The sequence below is a fragment of the Tinamus guttatus genome, unplaced genomic scaffold (genome assembly GCF_059628265.1).
Source record: "Tinamus guttatus ecotype Peru unplaced genomic scaffold, ASM5962826v1 Tinamus_guttatus_pri_ptg000424l, whole genome shotgun sequence".
Taxonomy (NCBI): Eukaryota; Metazoa; Chordata; class Aves; order Tinamiformes; family Tinamidae; genus Tinamus; species Tinamus guttatus.
Genome location: NW_028288958.1, coordinates 128,059 through 151,786, shown reverse-complemented (window position 1 = coordinate 151,786; position 23,728 = coordinate 128,059). Strand labels below are relative to the sequence as shown.

General features: G+C 41.0%; 2 protein-coding genes across 3 annotated transcripts in view; both read right to left on the bottom strand.

The window, feature by feature from the left end:
• Positions 1-1,143: 1,143 nt before the first annotated feature.
• On the bottom strand, positions 1,144-22,617 carry LOC148593239 (endoplasmic reticulum-Golgi intermediate compartment protein 3). Of its 2 annotated transcripts, XM_088531683.1 has the most exons (14): positions 22,485-22,617; positions 22,335-22,405; positions 21,719-21,806; positions 20,318-20,437; positions 17,249-17,342; positions 16,225-16,390; positions 15,167-15,224; positions 11,055-11,069; positions 7,549-7,580; positions 6,826-6,922; positions 5,666-5,730; positions 4,149-4,285; positions 2,791-2,846; positions 1,144-1,262 (listed from the first exon to the last, which is right to left on the bottom strand). In XM_088531683.1, the coding sequence occupies exons 1-14, from the start codon at positions 22,570-22,572 to the stop codon at positions 1,183-1,185; spliced, it is 1,167 nt and encodes a 388-aa protein (XP_088387809.1). In that variant the 5' UTR covers positions 22,573-22,617; the 3' UTR covers positions 1,144-1,182. The 2 variants fall into 2 exon arrangements, with proteins under 2 accessions (XP_088387809.1, XP_088387810.1); XM_088531684.1 differs by lacking the exon at positions 11,055-11,069.
• Positions 22,618-23,414: 797 nt separating this feature from the next.
• LOC148593238 (uncharacterized) overlaps positions 23,415-23,728 on the bottom strand; it is a 34,462-nt gene continuing 34,148 nt past the window's right edge. Inside the window, 1 exon segment of the mRNA XM_088531682.1 lies at positions 23,415-23,728. Coding sequence (XP_088387808.1) covers positions 23,680-23,728 — 49 coding nt within the window. The 3' untranslated portion in view covers positions 23,415-23,679.

The window sequence follows — 23,728 nt, the reverse complement described above, 5'->3', positions numbered from 1 at the left end:
ACATTTATTCTCAAAGTTTTAAAAATGACTTCCTCTCTGCATCATTTGATGCTTGCTTGTCTCTGTGCCACAAATGCCAAACTGGTTCAATTGCTCCAGGTTTAGAGCAAATACAAGAAACTCAACTAAACCAGAGCTGAATTTCCACACCAATGACTCTGTTTTGCCCAGAATGAGACAGCGATTCACTTTTTTTTTTCTTTTTGCTCTCTGTCTTCTGTTTTTTTATAGTGTAATGTCTTCTGCCAGCCTCAGCACCAAGCCCTTTACTCATTTGTGTAGAGCATTCAAAAGAAAAAAAAAAAAAAAAAAACCTTCAGCATCATGACATACCTATAAATTTTGCCACACCACAGGTCAGTACCAAGTTAGTACCAGTGATTGAAATAAATTAGTTTAATCGTTCTTCTAATGCTTGACCAAAACCCGCAGAGGTTTAACTTTATTACAAAATAGACACAGGAAGTGAAAAACATGATCCAATTTAAAAATTAATTAAAATTACAAGTGGTGGAGTTTGTTTGGTTTTGTTTTTTACTGAAACATCAACTTGTATCTTTCATAAAGAGTGATTTGGAGTGGCCAGAGAACTGCCCCATGGTGCTGTAGGCACATCTTGTGTGCCAGCTCTTGCCACAGCACTCAGCCCTGTCGATAGAAAAGCATGAGGGATCCAGCACATTTTCACAGAGATCTGGCACACGCAGAAGTGCGCTCAGAATCCTTTTTAACAAACAGAAAAAAAAAAAAAAAGAGAACAGATAGATGGTGTTGCCAGAAAGATTTTTTCATGGTAACTTCAATCGGTTCCAGGTTTCATGACAACATAGTACCTTATTCCTGGAGACTATCATCATGCAGTATCTGCAGCAGCTCTTGGGAGGTAAATTTGATGAACATGGACAGACAGAAAAGGGGTGGTACAACAGGGTCTGTACAGCCACACAAGATGGCTAATGCATCTCTGCAGCAGCAAGGTTCAGGCCGTTCCATCCACAAACCAATGGCAAACAAAGAATGATGAGACAGTAACGTAAGAGTGGTTGGGGCCATCTCGTAATTCCAAACCTCCTTACTTGTACACACACACGATCACTTGTATTTTGAAAAAAACCAAAAAATCTGTTCAGCTCTCCTTAAGAGGTTTGTTTTTTTTTTTTGTGAAGTGAGGTCATTGCTTATTTATGTTGTTTTCCCAAGTTCAATTTTCTTCTGGATGGCACGTGCTGAGTGATAAATCAAGGAGTCAATGAATCCTGCAACTAGAAGGAGAAAACAGATGAATCAGTCCAGACATTCCCTGAAGAGGGAACAGCTCTAGGGAAAGAAAACAGCTGTGGCTGCTCAGAGGCATAAGGGTCCTCAACTCATTAGCAGAGACAAAATCCAGCTTGCAGGGGCAGATATGGCCATGCTTCTCCAGAGGGAGATTTCTCTGACAGTAGCAAAGATAAGATAAGCCAAGCTGCATGTGCTTACTGATGAGTGAGAAGAATTTGGAGAGGCAGTTCAATCCAGAAAGGTCAGTTTGTTTCATGCTTTGACGTAGCTGGCCAAGGCAATACTTTGCATTTCATATCAACTTCAGGATATTTTAAAGAAAGAATTCAGTTTCAGTTACTTTTAAAAGTAAACCAGTCTACGCAATAAAGGACATACTTCCCTTTATGGATTCCCTTTAGGGCAGACTGCAATGTGTGCCAAGCAAGGACACAAAACAGAAAATAAAGTGATGCCCTTAGTTCTTTATGCAGTATTTTCCCTAGATCTCTCCAGCCAAGGCTCTGGAAGAGTCTGTTAATTCACTACTTGCTTGCGACCAAGAAAAATCAGACTTCTGCTACTCCAGACAACCCTGCTTCCATTAAGATAGCTTTCACAGGACAAGTTCTTGCTTAGCTCCCTCTTTACCCTCCTGAGGTAAAAGAGGGTGCCAGAAAGACAATTTTAATGTCTTTAGAAAGCTTCCATTTCTTTTCTCTTTTATTTGGCATTACTAACCTAGGGAACAAGTAAGCAGTTTCTTGACCCTACACAAAAAACCCCAGACACTGTGATACTACTTAAACGCAAAGAGTAGCAGCTAAGATTGATTCTTCTTCCTCTTACTGAAGAACATGTATTTGTTGGTCTTGTTATTTATTTTTTCAGTTAACTTTGCAGATGGCTGTCATTTGTGGTCATTTTCCCTTGAAAATATTTCTACTTATGGGATGAGTTTAATGTTTAATTCAAAAATTATTACACAGCTTATTTGATCTGTTCCCTAAAACACAGAAAATCTAAACATGACATTTGTCAGCAAACACTGAACTGGATGTCACTGCTTGACGACACTTGCCTTTGTCATACAAATAATTTTTGAAATTACGAGCTTCTTGGGTGCAACAAGGTCTGCTAACTAGATCTCACGCGGATTTCTCCTGACTGGATCTGACCATGGCAGCTTGGGTTCAAGGATTGTATCAGCTTGGGTCCCACCTGAAAAGCACCTATCTGCTCGCAGACCCTGGCTGACCAAGAGAACAGTACAACTGCATTCATATGTATGCAAAAGACTGCATTATTTGAAAACAAAATGTCTTGTAGAGAGAGAGGAAATACTGTGAAGGTCTATTTTTGCTGTGTCTTTTCTCCCATAGCTCTGCAGGACATGCTGTACTGCCTCCTGAAGGTGGAAATCATCATACCCCAGGAAACGTGGGCTCATCCCCAGGCATGCAAACTTAAGGAACAGTAAGATGGAAAACGTTTGCTCTTTAGAGAAAAAAAGATTTAAAGGTGCAATACCTGTAAATATGCCTCCAACAATAGCACAGACTCCCGTAAGAAAATGTGTAAAGGGCCTAGAACGAGGAAAACAATTTAAACAATCACCATGAGCTCAGATATCAAAAGACAGCTAAATAGACAGCTAAATAAGAATCAACTAATACAAACTAATTCATAAGTATAAAAGTATTACTACATGAGTAGTAATAATAATATAAAAGTACTAAATGAGTATATACTGCATAAATATTAACAGCTATCAACAATTTTAACAATTAAATAACCCCTATCAGCAACAGGAAGTAGTCCCTATTTTTCCCATCCATTTTTTTACTGAAGAATGGCACTATATGCAGTGCACTCCAAAAAGCTGAACTGCAGCCTTGGGAGGACAGAGCTGAAGGATGGGCTCTTCATTTCTAAGATTTCAGCCACTCCCGCTCAGACAGAATTCACAACTGAAGGCAGGTATAACACAGAAACAAAATGTCCAAGCATTTATTAATGCTAATACATTTTAAGGTGTCAAATTTAACACTGCCTCATTATGATCACAAAAGATTTGACAGCCACAAGCCGCTCTGTTTCCCTGCAACCACAAGCCTCTGATTAACTAAGGACACCGAAAGAAGAAACAGGTTTCACCCTGACTACAACACACAGAAACATTACAGGAAATGCAGAAAAATGCATTGGGTCAGGGTGAGTGCCACCATGGGTGCTAGTAAGATGTTCTCTGGACAGTGATAAATACAAGAAACTGCAGTTTAATCAAATGGTTATGCTACATAAAACCAGGAGACACCAGGTCTTCCCATTAAGGGACTTCCCAAATTGTTTAATGCTGGATAAAGAGATACCTGGATAACTTTCTTCAAAGTTCAGACTTGTGTCTTAGGCTTGCAAGGTTTTTTGGAAAGAGAAAGAAAAGAGTTGGGACATCTTTTTCTCTTCATCAAGAGAGACCTTCCATTCTTGTTTTCGTCAACAGCCAGTCCTCAGGCTGCCACAGGAGAAGCCTGCTACAAAGTGTAGCAGTAGAGTAGCAAAAGGAGATGGTTCTTATGGGGGAAATTAGTGTGAACCATGAACCATTTTGTTAGACTTCAGCTCACCAAACCAATTTACTTCTCCATCTTGATACTGAATTCAGATGCTCCAGGTAATAGCAGAAACCCTCAAATCCACTTTAGGTCTTTGCACTGAGAGGAACTGCATTTGGGAGTGCCCCTTCATCTCTGCTGCCTATGAGGCGGGGTTGGATCACCTTAGGGAGTCTGCGCTGCGGCATCTAAATGAGGCTTGTGTTTTAAGCTACACAAAAAGCCAAAATCAGTATAGGGTGAATGTGAAATAAAAATAAAAAGGTCTCATACCTGTGTTTCTCTGTCAGCTTCACCATCATGGGAGAAAGCTCATACAGCACAAACACACCAGGCAGACCTTGGTCTCCTATTAGCCCATTGGCTATTTTCTCATGCCGTGTAACTGAAAACTGGTTTGTCCTTACCACCTGGTAGAAAACAAACATAAGCATATTTTGTTAGCAAGGAAGAGGAAAGGCTTCTGAAACAAGAGCTCAGTGGACCACCTCAAGCAGACCTGTCCAACCACTTGTGTGAGAGCTGAGCTTAAACACAGTTTTTAATGGCTGTAAAGAGCTCCACTAACACAAATCTGCTTTTACTACCGGGCTACATCTAGTCCACTTGCCAGGCTTGACTGCTTTGGTCTTTGCTGGCTGGTAACAGCACAAGCTGTTCTTGACCTCCACTCCCAGCCCCAGCTGGAGGCCTGCTCGCAGCTCGCCCGCCACAGAGGCCTGCAGTGCACCTTCCTGCAGGGCTGGCCTTGCTGGTTCTGCTCTCGACCCACCAGCTTTGCCCACAGTAAAAATTTTATTCTCTTTCTGACAGTTGTATTTTTGATGCCTAGGCTACTATTGCATTTGTCCCTGGTGGAGGTCTGAGTCTTTACATTTGACACCAATTTGCTTCAGTCGGAGTCCTTCTATTTTGATCATTCAGCTTTTGTCCATGGTACTTTAAAATTATTTTTTCCCCTCATACACCAAGTCCATGTCATTGTCTGAAAATCTGTTGTACATTTAGAGTTGTTTAGGAGATAGGATAGACATACAGCAAATGGTTTAGATTCCAGAAGTTCTTAAATGGCTGATCTTGGGTTTTTCCTCAGAGAACACTTTCAGGATCTCCTTTGACTTCCCCTGAGCATGCACTATGCATCCCAAACATGAGGAAATTGCTGTGGTAACTTTAAACTAGGTGGTATAGAGGCTGAAATATATTTCAGATGAACTCCACAGAAATTGTTATTCTTGTTAGGGTTGTTTACATGAAGAATGTCAAATGATTTGTGTTGCTTCCACCAGCTCCAATAAAGAATGTGGTAGGAATCAGAACATGAGCACAAAGTCTTTGAAGATTTTGTATTTGTTCTAGAAAGTGAGGCAGTGGATTAACTACTACGACAAATTAAAAATAAAATCTAAAGAATGCTATTCAGAACAATGAAACGTTGATTATCCCTACTGAACAGGAGAGACTTGAAGCCACCAGACACACAGATTTGTTTAGAATACACAAATTTTAAAATGTACAAAACTGCAAAGAATTAAGGAGAAATACTTTCTTTGCACAGAATTATGCTGCAGGCTATAAGAAAGAACCAAGTAATACTGAGGCTACTTCGCTCTTACAGCTATGGCACCAGCAACAAGAGACACATGTATAACCACAATAGATATTATTATATAAGAAATAACTTGACCTCCTGTGTAAGTGAATGTATGTGCACAAATACAGGATACAAGAATAACATGTAGATATTTGACATCCATAAAAACCCCAGATCAATTGGAAAAGGTACTTACTTCACCATCTACTTTCATATACACTGTGGGGACCACTTTGACAAAATACTGGAACATCATGGAAGCTATAAGCAAAGTCAGAGACACACAATGAAAAATCAACTGAATTAAATGGTAAAGAGCTATAAAAGTTTAATTGACAGGACAGGCAGGCACAGATTCTTTTTTTTACATGAAATTTCTCAAGAAGTATCTCTTTGTACAATAGCTACTGGAGGTGTTCAGTGAAAATGAAATTAATGTGACACCAGTTTTCCTGTTTCCGAAGTGGATCCTGTTCCTTACCCAAACAGAAATGAAATGAAGCACCTCTTTTACTTTGATTAAATGGAAGAATTTCTTTGAACCAGGTAGTTTTACCAGTTCAACTTTTCCAGAAAAATCTTAGGCTAACATAGGGACACTTTTCTATTTAACAGCATGACTGTAAGAAAAGATTCTCCATTCTAAATAGGTATCCTATATCGGCTTAATTAACAACATGCTTATTTGTGTAGAAACATGGTGTTCATCATATGAGGAGATGAAGAAAAAGCCTTGGACCAATGGAGAAAAAAAACATTAACTCCTTCAGCTGAGAACAGCCTGTTCCTTTAGTTCTCTTAATAATAATGGAAGGTAGCAGTCACTTTGAGAAACTTTATGAAATTCCCATAAAAGAACATTATTCCTCAATTTCTACTGAAGGAATAACTCTCAAATCTAACAATGAACATTAATTTGACCTACAATCTTTTTCTTTTACCTTTTTTTTTTTTTTTCAAACTGTATGTTCAGTCCTACCACAACTCCACATTCATGTAAGATAAGAATTTTAACACCATTTCAATGCAAATTACCTCTTTCACCAAGCTTTGCTATATAACAATAACAATAACACAAATGCAAAGACTTGCAGACTGTAGTGCATCTAAAAAAATTACTGATCTCTGCAGTGGCATATGAAGTGCCATGGTCAGTATCTTTCATGAAAAATAAAAGGAGACAAACATGGACAGATTTGTCCCAGAAGAAGGTATCTGTTTCTGAAATAGCACACAGTGGAAAAGTTTTATGCAATGCTGCCAGGGTTCTCACTACAGATTGGGAACTTTGCTTCTGTTCTCTCATAACACTAATTACAAATACTTAAGAGGAGACATCTGTCAGCTGGCTTTTACCTTGCTGTGCAGTGACATCTGTCCCATCCAGAGGGTTCACAATGCCTGGATAATCTCTTCCAAATGAGAGATGCTTGATGTAATGTGTCATATTGATCTGAAACACAAATGCTAATAATTCAAACAACTGCACAGCATCCCAGGTAAAGGTAAGAGGCCTGGAGTTAATTGTTTTTATCTTTTTCTTCGAATAGCTCTAGAACAGAGCAAGGTTCTCCCTTAATTCTGCAGTTCTTAATAGTAAATTGCAAAGCACCTGCTCTTCTCATTAGTTGTGGGAGATTCCAAAACTTTGTGGAATTTCTCCCCTTCCTGTTGGAAATCCCCAAATCCTAGTGCTTTTCCCTCCCAGCCGCGGAGCAGGCTGCCCCAGCAGCACCATCCCCAGTGGTGCAGGTAATGCTGTCACCTGCCCTGCTCCCAGGGCAAGGGCAACTCCAGCAGACCTAGAAGCTGCTGTGCAAAGGGCATCCCTAGGGGACGGGGAGGCACGGGTTCATAGCCAAGGAGGTAGCACTACGGGGTCTCAGGAAGAGGGAAAGAGGCTTGCCAGGCCACATGACATTCCAGAACATACACCAGATTTCTGTGTGAAAGCAGGTCCTAGATTCTCCTCAGACTGAAAAAGCTTAGAGACAGCTGCTTTCAACATAGCAATGGGAAGAAAATCCAAAAGGAAAACAGATTGAGAAAACTGGGACACTGTGTCTCGGAAACACTTACATTATCAAGTCCAAAGCTCTGGAGATCATGAACTGTAACAGAAAAATAGTTCAATAATGTAGTTCAGATAATGGCATCAAGCAGGTCTGTTTATCTTATTTAAGTTTACGAGGGAGCTCCCTTGCTAAAATGGCAAGAAAATAACTTGGATTTCTCTCTTACTTGCAGTAGGACACATGACAGATAAAACTGTTGTAATCCTCCTTCTCACATTGACTAGCCACTGCTAGAGCAAAGGAAAGTAATTTTAATTTAGACGTAATTCAGATTAATCATTTCAGTCCTCACTGGAATACATTCTTAATGTGGCAGAAAGAGCAAGCTTGCGGAGGTGAGCAAGGATAATTTCACTACGATCTCAATCATTCACTGATAACCATTTTAGATTTTGCCTAGCTCCTTTAACACTAGCAGAACGGATCTAAAGAAACAACTGAGCAGAGCTTCTGCCTTCAACAGTGACACAGGAAAAGTCCCCAAAAGGAATCCTCAGCATCTGAGCAGCACAGCACTCCCACCAGTCTCGTCATTGCTGCCCACTGCACATAAGGAAAAGCAGGGTCTTTGCAGGGACAGCTGAGTTCAGTCTCAGGATGGAAGTATAACTTACATCTAAAGGGCGGCATCGTTCCCACAGGCGTAGCCAAAGTTATACATCCATCCTAAGGCAGCCAGTCTCTAACAGGCTGCGGCACATTTTGACAGGTAGATTCACGTGCTCAGGAAGCCAGATTTCACCTTTCATCCTAGCAAAGAAAACCCCAGTTTGGAAACTGTGGGCTATGAGTTTATGAGCCAACTCCATCAGCTCATAAAGTTCTGCTATATTACTAATGAAGATCAAGAATGCTGCTCTCTGAAAAGGATTTTGATACACGGTCTAGCACAAGGAAGGCTGCAAAACTAAAGAATTGACTGAAACTAACCTCTCCTTTAAAATAAACATTTATTTATCATTTATTTATTTATCATACTTTTTTTCTACTAACACATTTCTATAAAAAAACAAAAGTTTTATTTGTATAAATAAAACTCACTAAAAATATAAAACTAAAAGCATAAAACTCACTAAAAATACATGCATGCAAAACACAGGCTGTACTGTTAGAGCAGGAAATGCTATATATACCCTGCCTTCTACTTTGATCGAGGGAAACCACAATGCATTGCACGACTTAAATATTCAGCACTCAGAAACTAAGGCTGCAGCCAGTGGAATGAAGGCACTGGTTTTGCATTACAGAGACACCATTAAGTTAAGTGCCCAGAACTGCACCGACTTCAGGTGTTCCCAATTCTCCTCCTCCCTGTTCCTGCTGCAGGAGGCTGCGTGTAGCCCTTCCGCCGCCACCAGCACAGCCATTTGGGTGGAAGCAGTTGGATCAGAGCACCCATTTCTCTTATAAAAAGACCACAAATTTGGAATTACAGGTGAAATCAGCAATGGTGGGAGGGAGAGGAAGGAGAAGTGGTGATGGGATTATACTACACTGTTTTCATAATGAGTTAAAAGAAACACCCTGTTTAATGTTGCAATCAATAAAACATTATGCACTTGAGAGAAGCTGTTTTAGGCACTGGAGAAGTGGAGGCTTTTGTACTTCACCAGTAAGCTAATACTCAGCTAACAGTAAAATCCTACTGCGATTCTAGCTATAGATGATCTGCATTTAAGCTGGACTACTAACGAAACAGCCTTTGTGCTCTAGCTGAAACACGAGCATTGCTTTACTGGAGGCAATTTGTGCAACCCGATCAGCTCCCAACTAAGGTTAAGGACACAGCTGCGCACGCGCTTGTGCGAACACGCGGCAGCGATGGCTACAAGCCCCCAGCACGGAGCGGGGCAAGAATCCTTTCCGGGACGGGACTGATGGCCTACACGAGGTTCTGGGTTTTTCCAGTTTTGGTGCTTTAGCAGTCACATTTGTCAATGTGTGGAGGGGGAGCCAAGTGCTAGCGAGGCTGAGGAATCTTCCAGTAGCACCAGAGTGTGGGAGAGGCTCCAGAGAAGCATGTGAGAAGGACCAGTCACTACCTACCACGGCTAAACTAATTTTACCTTATGTATGACTCATTTTAAGAGTTGTAGCTATTTAAAATGCAATTTCTTCATACTGCTCTGTTATCATGTTCCATATGTAAAGCGCTGATTAATCAGTTTTTATAAAATGCTTCTCAAATAAATGATTTAAAATTCTGAAAAAGCCTCAGCCTCTAAAACAGTTTTCAACCAGACTAAAGGTTTATTTATCTTTGATCACTGAGGCTTATGCTATACAGTCTGGGTTAGAGATAAACATTTAGCTAACCATGGATTTCTTAACATAAAATAACAGGTTATTTAGCCTACCGAGGGAAGAAAACCAGCAAGGAAACAGAAGATATTAAGAAACTATCAGATAGGACCAGAGACGGTTATTTCTAAAGAAACCAACACTTTCCTTTCTGTAACTGCAGGGCTTAGTTAGGTAAGATACAGAAACACCTCGAGTTTATCAAGGAATTGATACATTCTTATATAATTTGGTTTTCTTCAGTGTTTAGTAACATTTTAATTAATTTTAAGAAGTGCAGTCAGTCTGGGGAATTCTCCCCACCTTCTTTTTCTGACCTGAAAAACTACAAAGCTTTCTGGGTGATCTTAAAATCTGGTTCTCAGCCCTTTATTTGTAAAACTGGGTAACAGCACTGCCTACCACTAAGGATTTTTAAACCAAATACAGTAACATTGCAAGGAACTCAAGACACAGCTACCTAAACATGCTGCTCCAAAGTGTGTTAGGACACCAGGTTTTAACCTGGGGATGAATTTTCTTGAGGAAAATATCTTACAGGAACGCAGTGGTGTAGGAAGATGCTGCGAGAGGGATAAGGACGCACCATGAAGAGGGGACTAAGGCAGGCAGCAACAGTGAAAGCAGTGCAGCTGGGGGAGGCAATTGGAGCCTGAGCCCCTCTGCCAGGTGTTTAAACATCAGCTGCAAACACTGTGATTCTCTCATCCCTTAAAAAAAAACAAAAGGGAAAAAAACAAAAAACTTATCTCCCCACTCCTGCCCCAAACCTTCTCTTGAGTATTCTGCAACTAGCAGGCTTGGTGCATGAATTCTCAGCAGAAACTCTCTATCATGTTGTCAAAATGAGATTAAAAGAGATAGTTATCCCATCTGATTCCCAAAGGGAAAAGTCTCTCCAACTTATTGCCATGCCCCTCTCGATTATGTTATTCGCACAGAAAAACTAATAATTCACATTATCTCTAACAATGACATATTACATATTAAGATCATTTAAGTCAAAGACACTCAACCATTTTCAGCTGGTGATGTCATTTACCACATAAGAATGACATGGCATGGGTCTCCTTACAGCTTTTAGGAAATCAAATCCCAGCCTAGATCAACAGCTCCTCCCAAAGGAGATTCGGGGCATAACAAATAACAGAAATGCAATTAGTTCTGTAGTAAAGCATTTTGAAAAAGAAAGGATATAGCAACACTTACTCTCAACAGCGTGCACTGCAAAAACGAGGAGAGTAGGAGAGAAAAGAGAAATATTCAGATCCTTATAATGCAAATCAGAGATTCAGATATAGCAGCATTTAAAACTCTTACCAAAAAGAGGAAGAATAATTGCTTTTGCTAGTGTGTTTTCTAGGCCACATATAAAGACTCCCTAGCTATCAAAAGAACTGATAAATGGACCAGCAATCACTGAAAGAGTAACTGAGACACAAAAATGCAGGGAATTAATCACTAAAAGAAAAAAATACAGTGGGATGTCCATATATTTCAAACAAGCTCTAAAGAAGCATCTCAGACAACAGTGCTATTCAGATTCCATTTCTTTCAGCCCCTTCGGGGAGTGGAAAGGTTATTTTATGAGCAACCAAAGCCGTGTGGAAGTGTAGCCCAGCTGTACATTCACAACATATTGCCATTCCAGGCTGGATAACAGGTAACACATTTTTCTCTCAAAATCCTGTGCTTCTTTCACCATACCTAACATACAGGTACAATGGAAAGCCATGAGGTTATATTTTTTCATTCTGTTGCAAGATCCCAACAGAAGTGAATACCTGGAGGGCACCTGAGGGCAGATAAAATGTATATGTGGACAACATATCTCAAAGAATATTCATTGTGGTTGAGTAACCTCCGTTTCTTCAGTTTCAAAAGATTGTTTGCACATGCCTGCACCACACAGGATTAACAGTAACTTCCACAGCTTTACACCTGCTTGGAGATGGGGCCTGAATCCTTCACCCAGCAACTCCTTATTCACTCTGCTAAATGCTACATCTCTGGTGAGGCTTCTGTCACCACATGTGTTTTGCTACAGAGGAAGCGTGCAGAGCCTCCAGACAGCTGCTCGGCAGCTGTTGGGCATCCCCAGCAACTCATTCACTTTGAGCTCTAGTAAATTGTAATCTGCTGGCAAAGGGAAATGTTAGTTTTGTGGTCTCAAAAGCAAACGCGGTACATCAGTAAACAGCTTGTCTATCTACATGGAAACAGATGACACTTATCAGCACCGCCATAAGCAACCTCTGAGAGTTTTCCTATCAGCATAAAAAGAGTCCTGAGCATTCTTGAGGACAAAATACCTAAGCAGGTATCAAAAAGCAGCGCAGTCAGTGCTAGCCCTGCATGTGTATTAGCTCTGTCTCATGTTATTCTATTTTCTGCAGGGGAGAGGGGGAGGAAATTCAACTTGCTTCTACCCAAGAGAGTGATTACAGTTTTGAAGATGATAATAGCAACCACATGACAGATATGGAAAAGCTCAGACCACAATTACCCTTGTGATCATAATTACTCTGTGCTGCTCACTAGGACCCTTTACTTTGTTGTGAAGATGCCTGTGGAGTTTCCCATTTCTGGAGAGCTGGAGGATTACAAGAGTAACCCTCGGGGCAAGGAGAGAGCATCAGCACATGAAACTGAAGAGCTGATCTCCCAGCTGGAATATCTGAATAACACCCAACAAAGAAGGGACTTAAGTCTAATCAACAGTTGCACAGACATGATATAGTCATGCCAAAGTGTGGCAAGGAGAGTGGCACCATGAATGAACTTCCTGTACTATTGACATTCATGTTAACTCCCTATTTCCTAGTTCAAATCAGAAATACAGCAGTGAAGAAGGAAGCAACACCAGGATCATCTATCGCCTGAGGAATCTGGCATTAAGCACTTTCCAGAAGTCAGCACAGCCTGAGTGTGGGAATACTCAAGCTCAACTCAGTAGGGAAAACAAGATAGTGGCAGAAATACTGTCAGCCATCACAGTTTTACGTCAAATAGGTCTGGCAGAATTAGTATTTTATGGGATTGTTAGGGTGGTTGATGACTTCTCTTAGGTGTGCAGCTTTATCCTGCATGACAGTCTCTTAAGCATATTAACAGGACTTAGCATTAATGTAGACCTTATTAAAGGGATTAAAAATCATGCAGACACAAGTTCTAACAATGAAATTATCACTGAAAAAAAAAAGTTATTTCCAAGGAAGGTCTTAAGAGTGCTGCCCTATGACCAATCCTAGTCAAAGTCTTAGTGAGATATTAAAGGCAAATACAAAACCTCTGACTGCAAATTCTTTTTATACACACACACACACACACACACATATAAGGATTACAAAGAAAGCTTACACTGTGATAAGGTGATAAGAGTCTCAGCTTCATATATAAAACATGGCATCTGAGCTGACCGTTTCCCTTAAACTGGGATATAGTGGGACTCTGCTTGGTGATGCCATGAAAGCCTTGCACAGCAACAGGATGAAAACAAGGGAAAACAAATGCTGGGTATTACTAAAAAAGTAAGAGAAGAAAAGTGAGAACATCATCATGTCACTGCCTACAACATTAGTTGGATGTTCTTCCTGGGTGCAGTTCTGGCACTTCTGGAGAATTGGAAGAGATCCAGAGAAAGGCAGCAAAGAAGCTCAGGGGCTGAAGGGTTTCCACAAAAGACCAGCTGAGTAGGCTGGGACTCTCCAACTGAGGAAAGACGTGATCTATAGAATGGCCCAGGAAAGATCCATGACATGAGAGCGGCAGGGAGAGAGCAGGCAGGGATCATTTTCCAAAGGATGAACAAAGGCCTTCAAATAAAGCTAGTGGCAGCCAGGCTGCAACAAATGAGAGGAAGGAAAGCTTTTTTTTGTTGTTGGTTTTTTGTTTTTTTTTTCTTACAGTAGAATAGACCTGTTAAACTCCTTGCAAATGGCTGTTTAAATGTTTAGATGGGCTCATGTAAGATGGGAAGAGAGCCACTGATGGCTCTCTAGAGACTGCAAGAGACTCAGGAAAACCCTTGAGCTGAAAAACGTTGCACATTAAGAAAAGTATTAAGGGCCTTTTTTTCCTGTTATGTAATACGAAAAAGCTCCCACAAAGCCCACCTATATCACCACCTCTCCGGCTCCTTTTCATTGCACTTAAACCCATCAACGCTCATAACTCTGCCTCTGAAAAGTCTGCAGGAATTTTCTACTTTTCAGCTGTACTTTCGCTCCATTGTCCATATTATTTTTAACTCAGTAAATCCAAGACTTCTGGGGCAGATGGATTAGGGATATCCGACCTTGCCCACTCCTCTAGGGTACACACACCACAGAGCACTTCGCTCTGTGTACAGCCAGTTTGCATTCGTGCCTAATATAGAGAAAAGGTGCAACGGAGAGATATTTCTCATTAACATAGACATATGATGTAAATACTAGCTGTGATAAGGCTGCTGTTGCCATGCTAATTTAAGTATATATATATATACAAAAAAAAGTGCAGAATTAAGTGATTTTTTTTTAGACTTACGCTGCTAAAAAAAAAAAAGATAAGATTTCTGCACAGAAACAATTCATTTTACCTGCAGAAACCATGCCCAAAACCTTGCTTGTTTTCATTTTCCCCAAATAACATCGATTACTCTTCTTCCCAGTGATCTTTACCTCAGAGGTACAGGTCACTACAGATAATTATGGGAAGGGGAATCAGGAATTAAAGTTCTTTGTGAAACCTTGACTACAAATTTCACACTTCAAAAACTCAATCACAGCAACTGCAAACGTTTCATTAAGTCACATAAGTATTTTCAGTCGAGTTCATGTTAAAGATTCAAGGCATAAACTACCTACCACTACTCATCCAGTTACTTTGTATTTACATATGCTTGAGAAGTCCTTTATAACCTGAGAAAGCTCTTTATAAATTAAATTTGTCTTGCAAGTATTTAATTACTTTAAAATTATCTTCAGATATTCTCTAAAATATCTCTTCCAGAAATACTCATAATTTGGGTTCTGGACTGAGCACCTTACTTGAGACTGTTTTACAGCAGAGCAGCAAGGTTTTATGGAACAAGTAAAACTATTTGTGGGCAGTGTCTCATTCTCTTGCAAGTTCCTCCAAGCCCCTGTGGCAGCAGCTCCACAAAATGCTTTCCTATTTGTTCATGATGCTTCTAAACTTCTATAACAGAACTTCAATAATGTTCTCCCCACTATTTACATTTTTTATTGTGGGTGGCAATGCAGAGATAGTCAAAGAGAAAGTACAGATATTCTTTGAAGCTGAAAGGTTACAATAAATAGAAAAGGAAAATACTTTACCATGTACATGAGACTGCTGAAAACTTTTCCCTGGTGCAAAGTGAAAATTTCCAGCTACCTGCGGGAGATACAGTCATCTTTCATTAAAAAGTCTGAGTCCAAATAAATAAAACAATATTAGCGCTAGGGCATTTTTTTCCCCCAAAAAAGCAAAATAAACCAACCAACCAAAAAAACCCCAAGATATATTAAGCAAGTCACTTTCATGGGTGACAATATCAACATACTTGTGAATCTTCCGCACCACATTTTGTGATAAGTGGCTCCATATTTGTTTGGTAGCCAAGAAAGGACAAACCACAAAGTCTAACCGAGTAAACAAAAGATTTAAACTCCAGAAAAGAAGAATGTGGGCTCCAGAAAGGCTACAAGATGTGCAAAACCAGGGAGCTAGGTGAAGAAGAAAAATGGGCCTGAATCTAGAATGTATTTGGGTATGTAATCTGTATGTCCAACTCTTCTGGGTTCAGTAACTCTCCACATGACAGGTTAGTTATATAGTTACTTGGTATATCTAGTATTTGGTTTTAATGTACCAGTTGCCCAACACAGGCAAGCAAATGCATCCGCATGTCTGCACCATCTCTGACCACTTTCAGCTTTAACAGGTATGTCCAGTAGTCTTTTCTCTATTGGTTTTATAAGGAAGGTAACACTTCACTTATTGCAGCACGACTGTTGGCAAGTTGCGGATTACTGATATCTCCCAAAATGTCTCTGTTTTAAGACTAAGAAAACAGATGAGACAATTAGACATCAAAGTAGTGCTTCCCATTCTCCAGAAAGCTATACAACAGGACTTGCTAGGTAGTAGGAAAAACTAAGCTTCTCTATGCTTCCTACCAGTCCACGCAGTGAAACACAGAGAACTTTCTGCTTTCACTGCTTGACTCTCCTCCTGCACCCTTTTATGGACACAACTGCTTTTGGGAGCCCAGGAATTCTTGTGCTACAGTACTGTGAACACCAAGGCTGGAAAAGGAAACGAACACTCAAACTCTGCCCTTTCAAAGCCATCGCTCCCACAAAGCAAGTTAAAATGAAAACCCATCTCTCACCTTGTTGACTTCTAGGAAACCATACACTTGACAGCCCTCATTCTTCTGCTCTTGCATTTTCTGGCTAAACCCTTCCCTCTTGCACTGCTCTATGGTGTCTGGGTTCTTGAAGGCCCAACCTCGCCGCCTGTAGGCTTCTCTGACATCATCACAAGTATTACAGCACCTGCAAAACCACAAACAACATCTCACTACTTTTATCACTAGATTAAAAAAAAGTTTCTGCTCAGAACATGAATCCTGGGTGGATTTTTATTCCACAAAGCAATAAAGCAGGTATCAGTGACCAGACCTTGAAGGGTTGCCTAATGCTGCTGAAAGATCAAGAATTTTGAACTACTTGAGATTTTGACACAAGTATACAAGTTATTTTAACGGTCTTCTTGAGTCAGAAATGGGCTTTGTCTGTCCACACAGCCATGTCACTCCTTTACAAAGAAACTTCCAAAGCTGCCATATGTGTCCCACAGTCCTGACAAGTTTATAATCTCCCAATGTGAACATGTGTCCCAATGTGTGACTATTTAAATTCCCATTCTTCTCAGTTTTTAGGTCAAGGCAGATAAAATTACAAAACTGCAGGAACAGCTAATGGGAAACTCTCTTCATTACTTTTCTACCACTGAAAAACATCTTTGTCATCAGAAAAAAAAAACCACTCTTTTGTTTCATGTTTTGTTGAATAGAAGAAAAAGCTGAAGGGCAGAATCATGAAACCCCCATGTGGAAACATTTTTGAGAAAAAGGGAGCACAGTTCCACATGAGCTTAAATAAGACTGCAGACAAACTAGACAAGCTAACTCTGCACATTCCTGACAACCATGAGGGCAGCTCACCAGTTATATCTTCAAAAGACACACCTGCAACTACAACAGTATTCAGAATACTCTGAACACGGATGTCCAGGATTTAATTCCATGGACCTTCATACAAACTCTGAAAAGAAACATGCACGCATCATCGCGGTAGTAATCTGAGTGCTAAGAAGAAATGTATATGCAGAAAGAAAGGTGTAATGATTACCGGATGTCCTCTGACTCAGCCCCGTAACAGCTCTCACAACGATCAGCGTCTAAAGAACTTGGATCAAACACTTTTTCTTCTTCTTTTCCCAGCTCTAAAACAAAAATTGCATTCAAAGTGAGAAGGCATATCTAGGAAGAGCACGGTGTACTTCTGTTTTCTTCTACATCAGTGCCTGATCTAAACTCAAATGCAAGGACTGTGAAATCAAAGCTATGCCCTGCATCAAAAGCCCTTATGAAATACTACACATGGAGGCTGCTAAGGTGAGAAGCACCTTATCAGTGCCATACCTGCCAGCTCAAGAGTATCCACCACAGAAAGAGCTGGTTACCTGTGAGCCTTGCTGTAGCACGAGTCAATACGTTGCTCACATAAAAGCTTTGATAAAACATTCCCTAAAATAGAGTCATCAGTAAACTGTGACTGATACAGAACTCCCTGCATACACAAAATTTGAAACCGTCCTCAAATTAGTTAAGACAACAGCACATGACACATAATCTGGTCCTAACATGGAAGCTGGCTGTGTTAGGCTTAGAAAGATGCAACACATACACACTGCTCCTGCTTGGTTGGTTGTTTCAACTGCTGTATAAAAGGAAAGTCAGAAGTAACACAAGCAGTGACTTAAAGAACATCACTCTGTACCTTTCCATGGGCTGCATGTGTGTATCTACTGGAACAAGTGCGTTACAGGCTCTTCTGTGCTGTCTATAAACAGTTGGGTCTGGTTCTGTGCAAAGCAAGATCACAGCAGGAATCTCCTGTCTCAAATACAGTCCTCCAAGACTGCAACGCTGACAGCGCGCACACTCACATTAACAACTGCACCCTAAAACGCTCCAAGAAATTTCTATCTTCTTAGTGACTTAATAAATCTGCCCATGTCTGTGCTCCAGGTATGCTGGATGTGCCACCTCCGTATGGCCATGGTACGTACACTCACACCAAAACAAATATGAAAAGTGTGTAAATTTTGGAGTAATTGCAAGCCAAGGAAGTGATTCTGTGAAGTCTGTGTCTTAAGTTTCATTTTTTTTTTCAAAAACATTAAGAGAACAATGGTTTTCATAATAGAAGGCTCTCTTAGAACCAGGGCATTTCACCCCAGGAATCCTGAAGAGACCATGTCCAGAGAAAGTCTTAGATTAAAAATGCTCTCTAAAGCCCTTCTGCACTGCCTTTATAAGCCCCAAAATTACAGCTCCAGTGATAAATTACTACAAGGAGGGGAATAGGATATATGGTCTGATACTGTTGAGAAGATAAAATTTTATTAGGGACTTGGTTGTTAAGACTGAGAAATAAAGAGCAGGTGCATGAGGTGAATCCTAAGTATGGGCATATTTCATATTAACTACAGAAAAAAGTTTTAAATGAAAAAAACAGAATGAGTGAAACATATGAAACCAGTCATTAACCTTACCCATTATTTCTTTAATCAAATAGTTTATTGCAGTTATGATCAAGCAAATATAAATCATTAGTAAAATAAAAACCCATAGGAAAATTTATTTCAGGAAAATAAATTAAACAACTGTGAGGGACTTCTTTTCTAAAGCTTACAGAATATACACGAATTGAAATGATTAATTATTTATACAGTAGGCATTGCTTTTCACCTTGTAATTACATTAAAAGATGCTCTCAGAAAATATAGCTGCACAGTTGTTACTTTGTCAAATTCGAACACCTTTTGAATTTGAGCAAGAACAGTGTACATCAACCACTGCTCAGTGTCTTTCGAGGCATGTTACCCAATAATAATCTCTTTTAACGCAGCTAACAGCTGTCAAATGAGCTGTCTCAAGGACAGGATCCAAAGGTAACACACACACAGTTTACATACTACAAAAAACCCTCACTGCATAAAAATCCACATGCAGTTTCTTGCTTTTTACGTGGCCCTCAATTTGCATGCAGATCAGACATATCAAACTGCAAAATTTTGTCTGTAGTTAAAAGAGAAGAACCACCAAATAGAAAGACAATCATTTATGATCATTCTATATAATAAGAATTTATCTAAGCACAGAATACGAACTAGCACAAGAATTATGAAATTTTGTAGTTATTGCCTATTTTAGAAATAAAATAGTAGGAAAAGTACCCAGAAATTATTAAATTTTGCATATATTTTGCTAAAGAGATGGTGATTATTATTATAGGTGCAATTTAAATAACTGACTGAATGAAAAGAAACTGATAATTATACAGTTTAAGGAAGACAGGTGGATTCTTCTGAACAAACTTACAACATGGGGTATAAATAATTTCATGTGAACTGGCCATGCATACTTTTTCAAGTCAGTAAGAGGAAATAATTTGCTATGATTTGCTTTTTTTTAATTATTTTTTTAAGGTAAAATAAGTTGCTTCCAGGAGTTCCTCTTTCTCTGCACCAAGCAATTAGAGAAATAAGCCCAATGGAGCAAGCCAGAGGCAGACTGCTAATACACATAAGGCAAAATGTTAATAGAAAGTTAGAATCAGAAAAGACATTTTTGCGCCAAAACATTTAATTTGTAATCATAGTCTTTGAATACAGAAAGGCTGCTAGGCAACACAGTAACTGAGTTAACTAAATATATTTATCAGATATTTATCAACACATATGAAACCAAAGACGCAAGTACAGGCTTAAGCACTGAGTCTCTGGAGCTTTCCCTGGAGAGATACACTTTCCTCTAAACAGGTTGCTTCATTTTGTCTGCTCATTGTAATGTAAAGAAATGACCAAACTCAACTTTTGACAGAAGACCTGCATAACTTCTAGTAAAAAAGAACCATTAATTCTGCTGTTTTACTCCTCTACTGCATCTGTGGCTTCCTGTCATAATTTCAGAGTGAGCAGGCAAAAATTTACCTTGCAAAATCAGCAAGTGTAGCAGGAGTTTGCCTGACCTGCCATTTAGAAGATTTGGATGCTATAAACTCCAATTTCAAGAGTTTATGATATTTAAACACTCTTCAGCTGTCAGTTGTTCCTGTGGAAGTCAAACATGCTACAGTGATGGAAAAGAAACCCTAGAGCATCCAACCAAGAAAGGCAGAATAGCACATTACCATGTCTTTCAGCCTCCGGAGTCACCCGATTGCCATCTTTATCCAAACGCTGTTTAAACAGATTGTGCTCTACGTCCAATTGCTGTTCTCCTGCTACGTCCATTGCATCGATGCTTAAATCTGAAACCAGAAAGCAAAGTGGTTTATAAAAGGATATTTTTATGGCCTGGGGCAGTCTGAGGAAACATTCAACCAGTGCAAATACAGGATCTTTTAGCAAGCGAGAGAAGAATATGCCACACTGGAAGATTATGCATGGTTTGGGTCAGGAGCCTTAAAGGAACTAAAATACATGACAGTTGCATCCTTAGTGACCCCTCCAACTATGGGGGTTGGTTTGGTGTAAAACAGCCACAGAAACTGTTACCCTCATGGGTAATATATTTAGGCAAAAAGAAACAGAAAAACAAACAAACAAAAAATAACAACAAAACCATAACCATTTGTACAAACATCAGTCCAGAAGTTAAGCTTGAAACCAGTTGAAAGCTGCCTTCCCACCTTTATCCCATCAGCCCTTCCACCTGCTTCAGCATCAGTGTTTCCTTGTGAACCCTTTTCAAAGGAGATTCAGGTCTGTGATTCTGGTCTGGTACCAAGGGACCTTAAGGCACTTGCTGGCAAAGTGCTCTCATAAAATGTATAGTTTCTCTGTAGAAAAACGGAAGAGGCTTCCAGTGTCTCTGTCCTTCCCACTCCACTTCAAAAGTGAATAAGGTAAAGAGCACCAATATCTTGGGTGGTCAGGAGGAAAGTAAAGTCACTGCTTTTAAAGCCCAGTACACTATCCCCCCAAAAATATTACTACAGAGAGAGGCCAGGAAGTTTAGTAGACTTTTAGATAATTTGCAGAACAGTAACACACAGTAAGGCTTGCAACAAATATTTTAACAAAATTTAAAAATATTAAATCTTCACTCACTTCATTCTGCAACTTTACTCCCATAATCTTTAATACCCTGTTAATACCCATTCCACTTTTTAAAACTTTGTAAAACAGCTGTCACATTACTTTCAATATTTAAGTACAAGAATTATGGGAAAGTTGTCCCTAGTCATGCTTCTTTCTAAGAAGACTCTTAAGGTCTTCAACTACAATACCGTCAGATACGGAATTACAAGAAAAAAAAAAAAAGGTGTTAGCTTTTTCAGTATGACTGAGATTTCTGCCAAGCAATCCGAATTAAGGGGTATATTGTTACCCTCACTTATAATCTATAGAAGTGTTACTGTGACACTGGTAGTGCTAGGATAAGCACCCCACGGGCCTCGCCAAAGTCACTATGTAACCACAAGGAATGACAACTCCTTATTGTCCCGCAGTAAGGACAGCACTGGGTGTGCTCAGCCTTCAGCAGGCATGAAAAGCGCCTTATCCCCAGTGCTCAGAGGTTCACTCACAAGCACAAGGCATATGTGGAAAGACAACGTCTATATTGATCTTCAGTTTATCTCCTCTTGATTTGTCAACATATAATTCTGGATGAACCTAGAAAGAAACAAAAAGGACATGTCATTTGGAAACACATCCAAGGCCCCACTCCCTTGATTTGCCTGGCTCAGGAGCTATGATGTTCAACACATGGGATTTGGAAGACGCTTGGACCAGCAACTTCCATATGTCTGACATAAGTTAAAATTTTACCATTTGCGTTGCTTTTTTAAAAAAACAAGAAAATTATTTTGGGGGCTTAAAATGTGGGACTTTGGGAGGCGGGGAAAGCATCCTGCGGCTGAGTTTTGGGGGTTTTCTTTAAAGCATTCGCTATGCGAAGCCCAGCAGGAGGAGATGCGGAGCGTCTCTCCCGCTGGGAGATCACGGACCGAGGGTTGCCTAGGCTGGGGCAAGCAGTCCGGTCGCCCAAAGCCGCCGGGCAACCAGCGGTGCCGGAGCCGGAGAGGAGGCAGAGGGGCGGGCAGTGGCCCCACAGCCCCGCTCGTGCCGCCCCCCGAGCCCTGGGCGGCGGCTGCGGGCTGCCGAGGGCAGGCGGGGGACGCGAGGGAAGCCGCCACGCACCTCCTTGGTGAGGTAGAACTGCAGCTCCGAGAAGAAGAGCAGCACCATGATGAGCCCGCTCACCACCGTCACTGCCGGGAGACGAGAGGCGCCGTGAGCCCGCGGGGCGCGGCCGCCCGCCCCGGCCCCCCGCCCCGGGCCCCGCCTCACCCAGCGCCCCGCCGCACGTCTTCACCCGAAAGTCCTCGAGCGTCTTGGGGAAGGCATCGAAGCGCTTGAGCCGCCACAGCGCGTCCATGGCGCCGCGCGGCCCGGAACCGAAGCCGCCTTCCGGCGCCACGTGCCTCCGCCCGCCCCAAGCACCGCCCCGGCCTCGCGGGCGGCTCCGCCGGGGCGCGGCTCCGCCTCGGGCCCGGCCCGCGAGGCGGCCCCCGGCAGAGCGGCCCGCGGCTGCTGCGCGCGAGCGCTACCCCAAGGTTCCCCAGATGGGCCCATGCACGAGTGAACCCTAAAGGATCAGTTTTCACCCACTCTGCCATCCTTCCCCCTCTCCCCTGCTCCACATTGAGTTTTGCCTCCCTGTTTTAATGGTCTGGAGCTTCAATGCAAATGGTCTCCAGCAGGTTCCAGAGCTTTTTAGTACTGAAAGAAGAAAAAAAAACCCTACTACCCCTAAATTATCTATTTTGGGCTCATATTTGCCCCCCTTTTGCATTTTTAACACCTTACTCCCTATCTCTCCCTGGAGATTCCTGTGAACTCAAGACTTTTGAGTCTTGCAACACTCTGTAATGTCTCAGCATGAGAAGTGAAAAAATGCTGTTATCCTTTCCCTTGCCTCGTTGTAGAGCGGTAGCAGAGTTCTGTAACATTTAAGTTCTCATTTGTAAACAATACCCAGAAAAGAAGAAACTGTCAATCAAATCTCTCCCTTCTGTTGCCCCCAGAAGACTGATGAGCTCCTCATTGAGTTCAGCACAGAAAGAATTGATCCAAATTTGGAACATAAAAGAATCAGATGAAAAATAGAAAGCCAGGGTACAGACACTTTTTTGGAGAAATAACTTTATTGAAAAAATAAAACATCACGAAAAAACATCTTTATAAACAGTACATAAGTTGGCAGGAATGACCTAACTCTTGAAGGGCCACCTAGGCCCTGACGAGGCATGCCATGATGGAATGCATCAGGAAAGGAAGATGATTTTACCCACTCATCACATTTGTCCCCCTTTTCCAGGCCTATGATCAACCCCATCCACACAGGCTTGTGCCAGTCTGTCCTCCCATCACTGCTCCTGCGGGGTATCTCTCACAGTGAACGCTGTGCTCTGAGCTTTTGTCTTACCTTAGGACTCCTGTTTCCATCAAATTCCTCTGCCATGGTTCACTTGCTGTACCTTGGTTACTTCAGCTCATCACACCTGGCTGTTCTGGCTGTCACATGCAGCGGA

What these genes read in the sequence shown, in the direction of transcription:
- LOC148593239 (XM_088531683.1), bottom strand. Translation starts at nt 22,572, where the DNA reads ATGGACGCGCTGTGGCGGCTCAAGCGCTTCGATGCCTTCCCCAAGACG. An exon ending in GCTGAGTCAGAGGACATCCG is followed by an intron (nt 16,391 to 17,248) that starts GTAATCATTACA and finishes GTGGTTTTGCAG; the next exon opens with GTGCTGTAATACTTGTGATG. An exon ending in AAGCTGACAGAGAAACACAG is followed by an intron (nt 2,847 to 4,148) that starts GTATGAGACCTT and finishes TCCTCGTTCTAG; the next exon opens with GCCCTTTACACATTTTCTTA.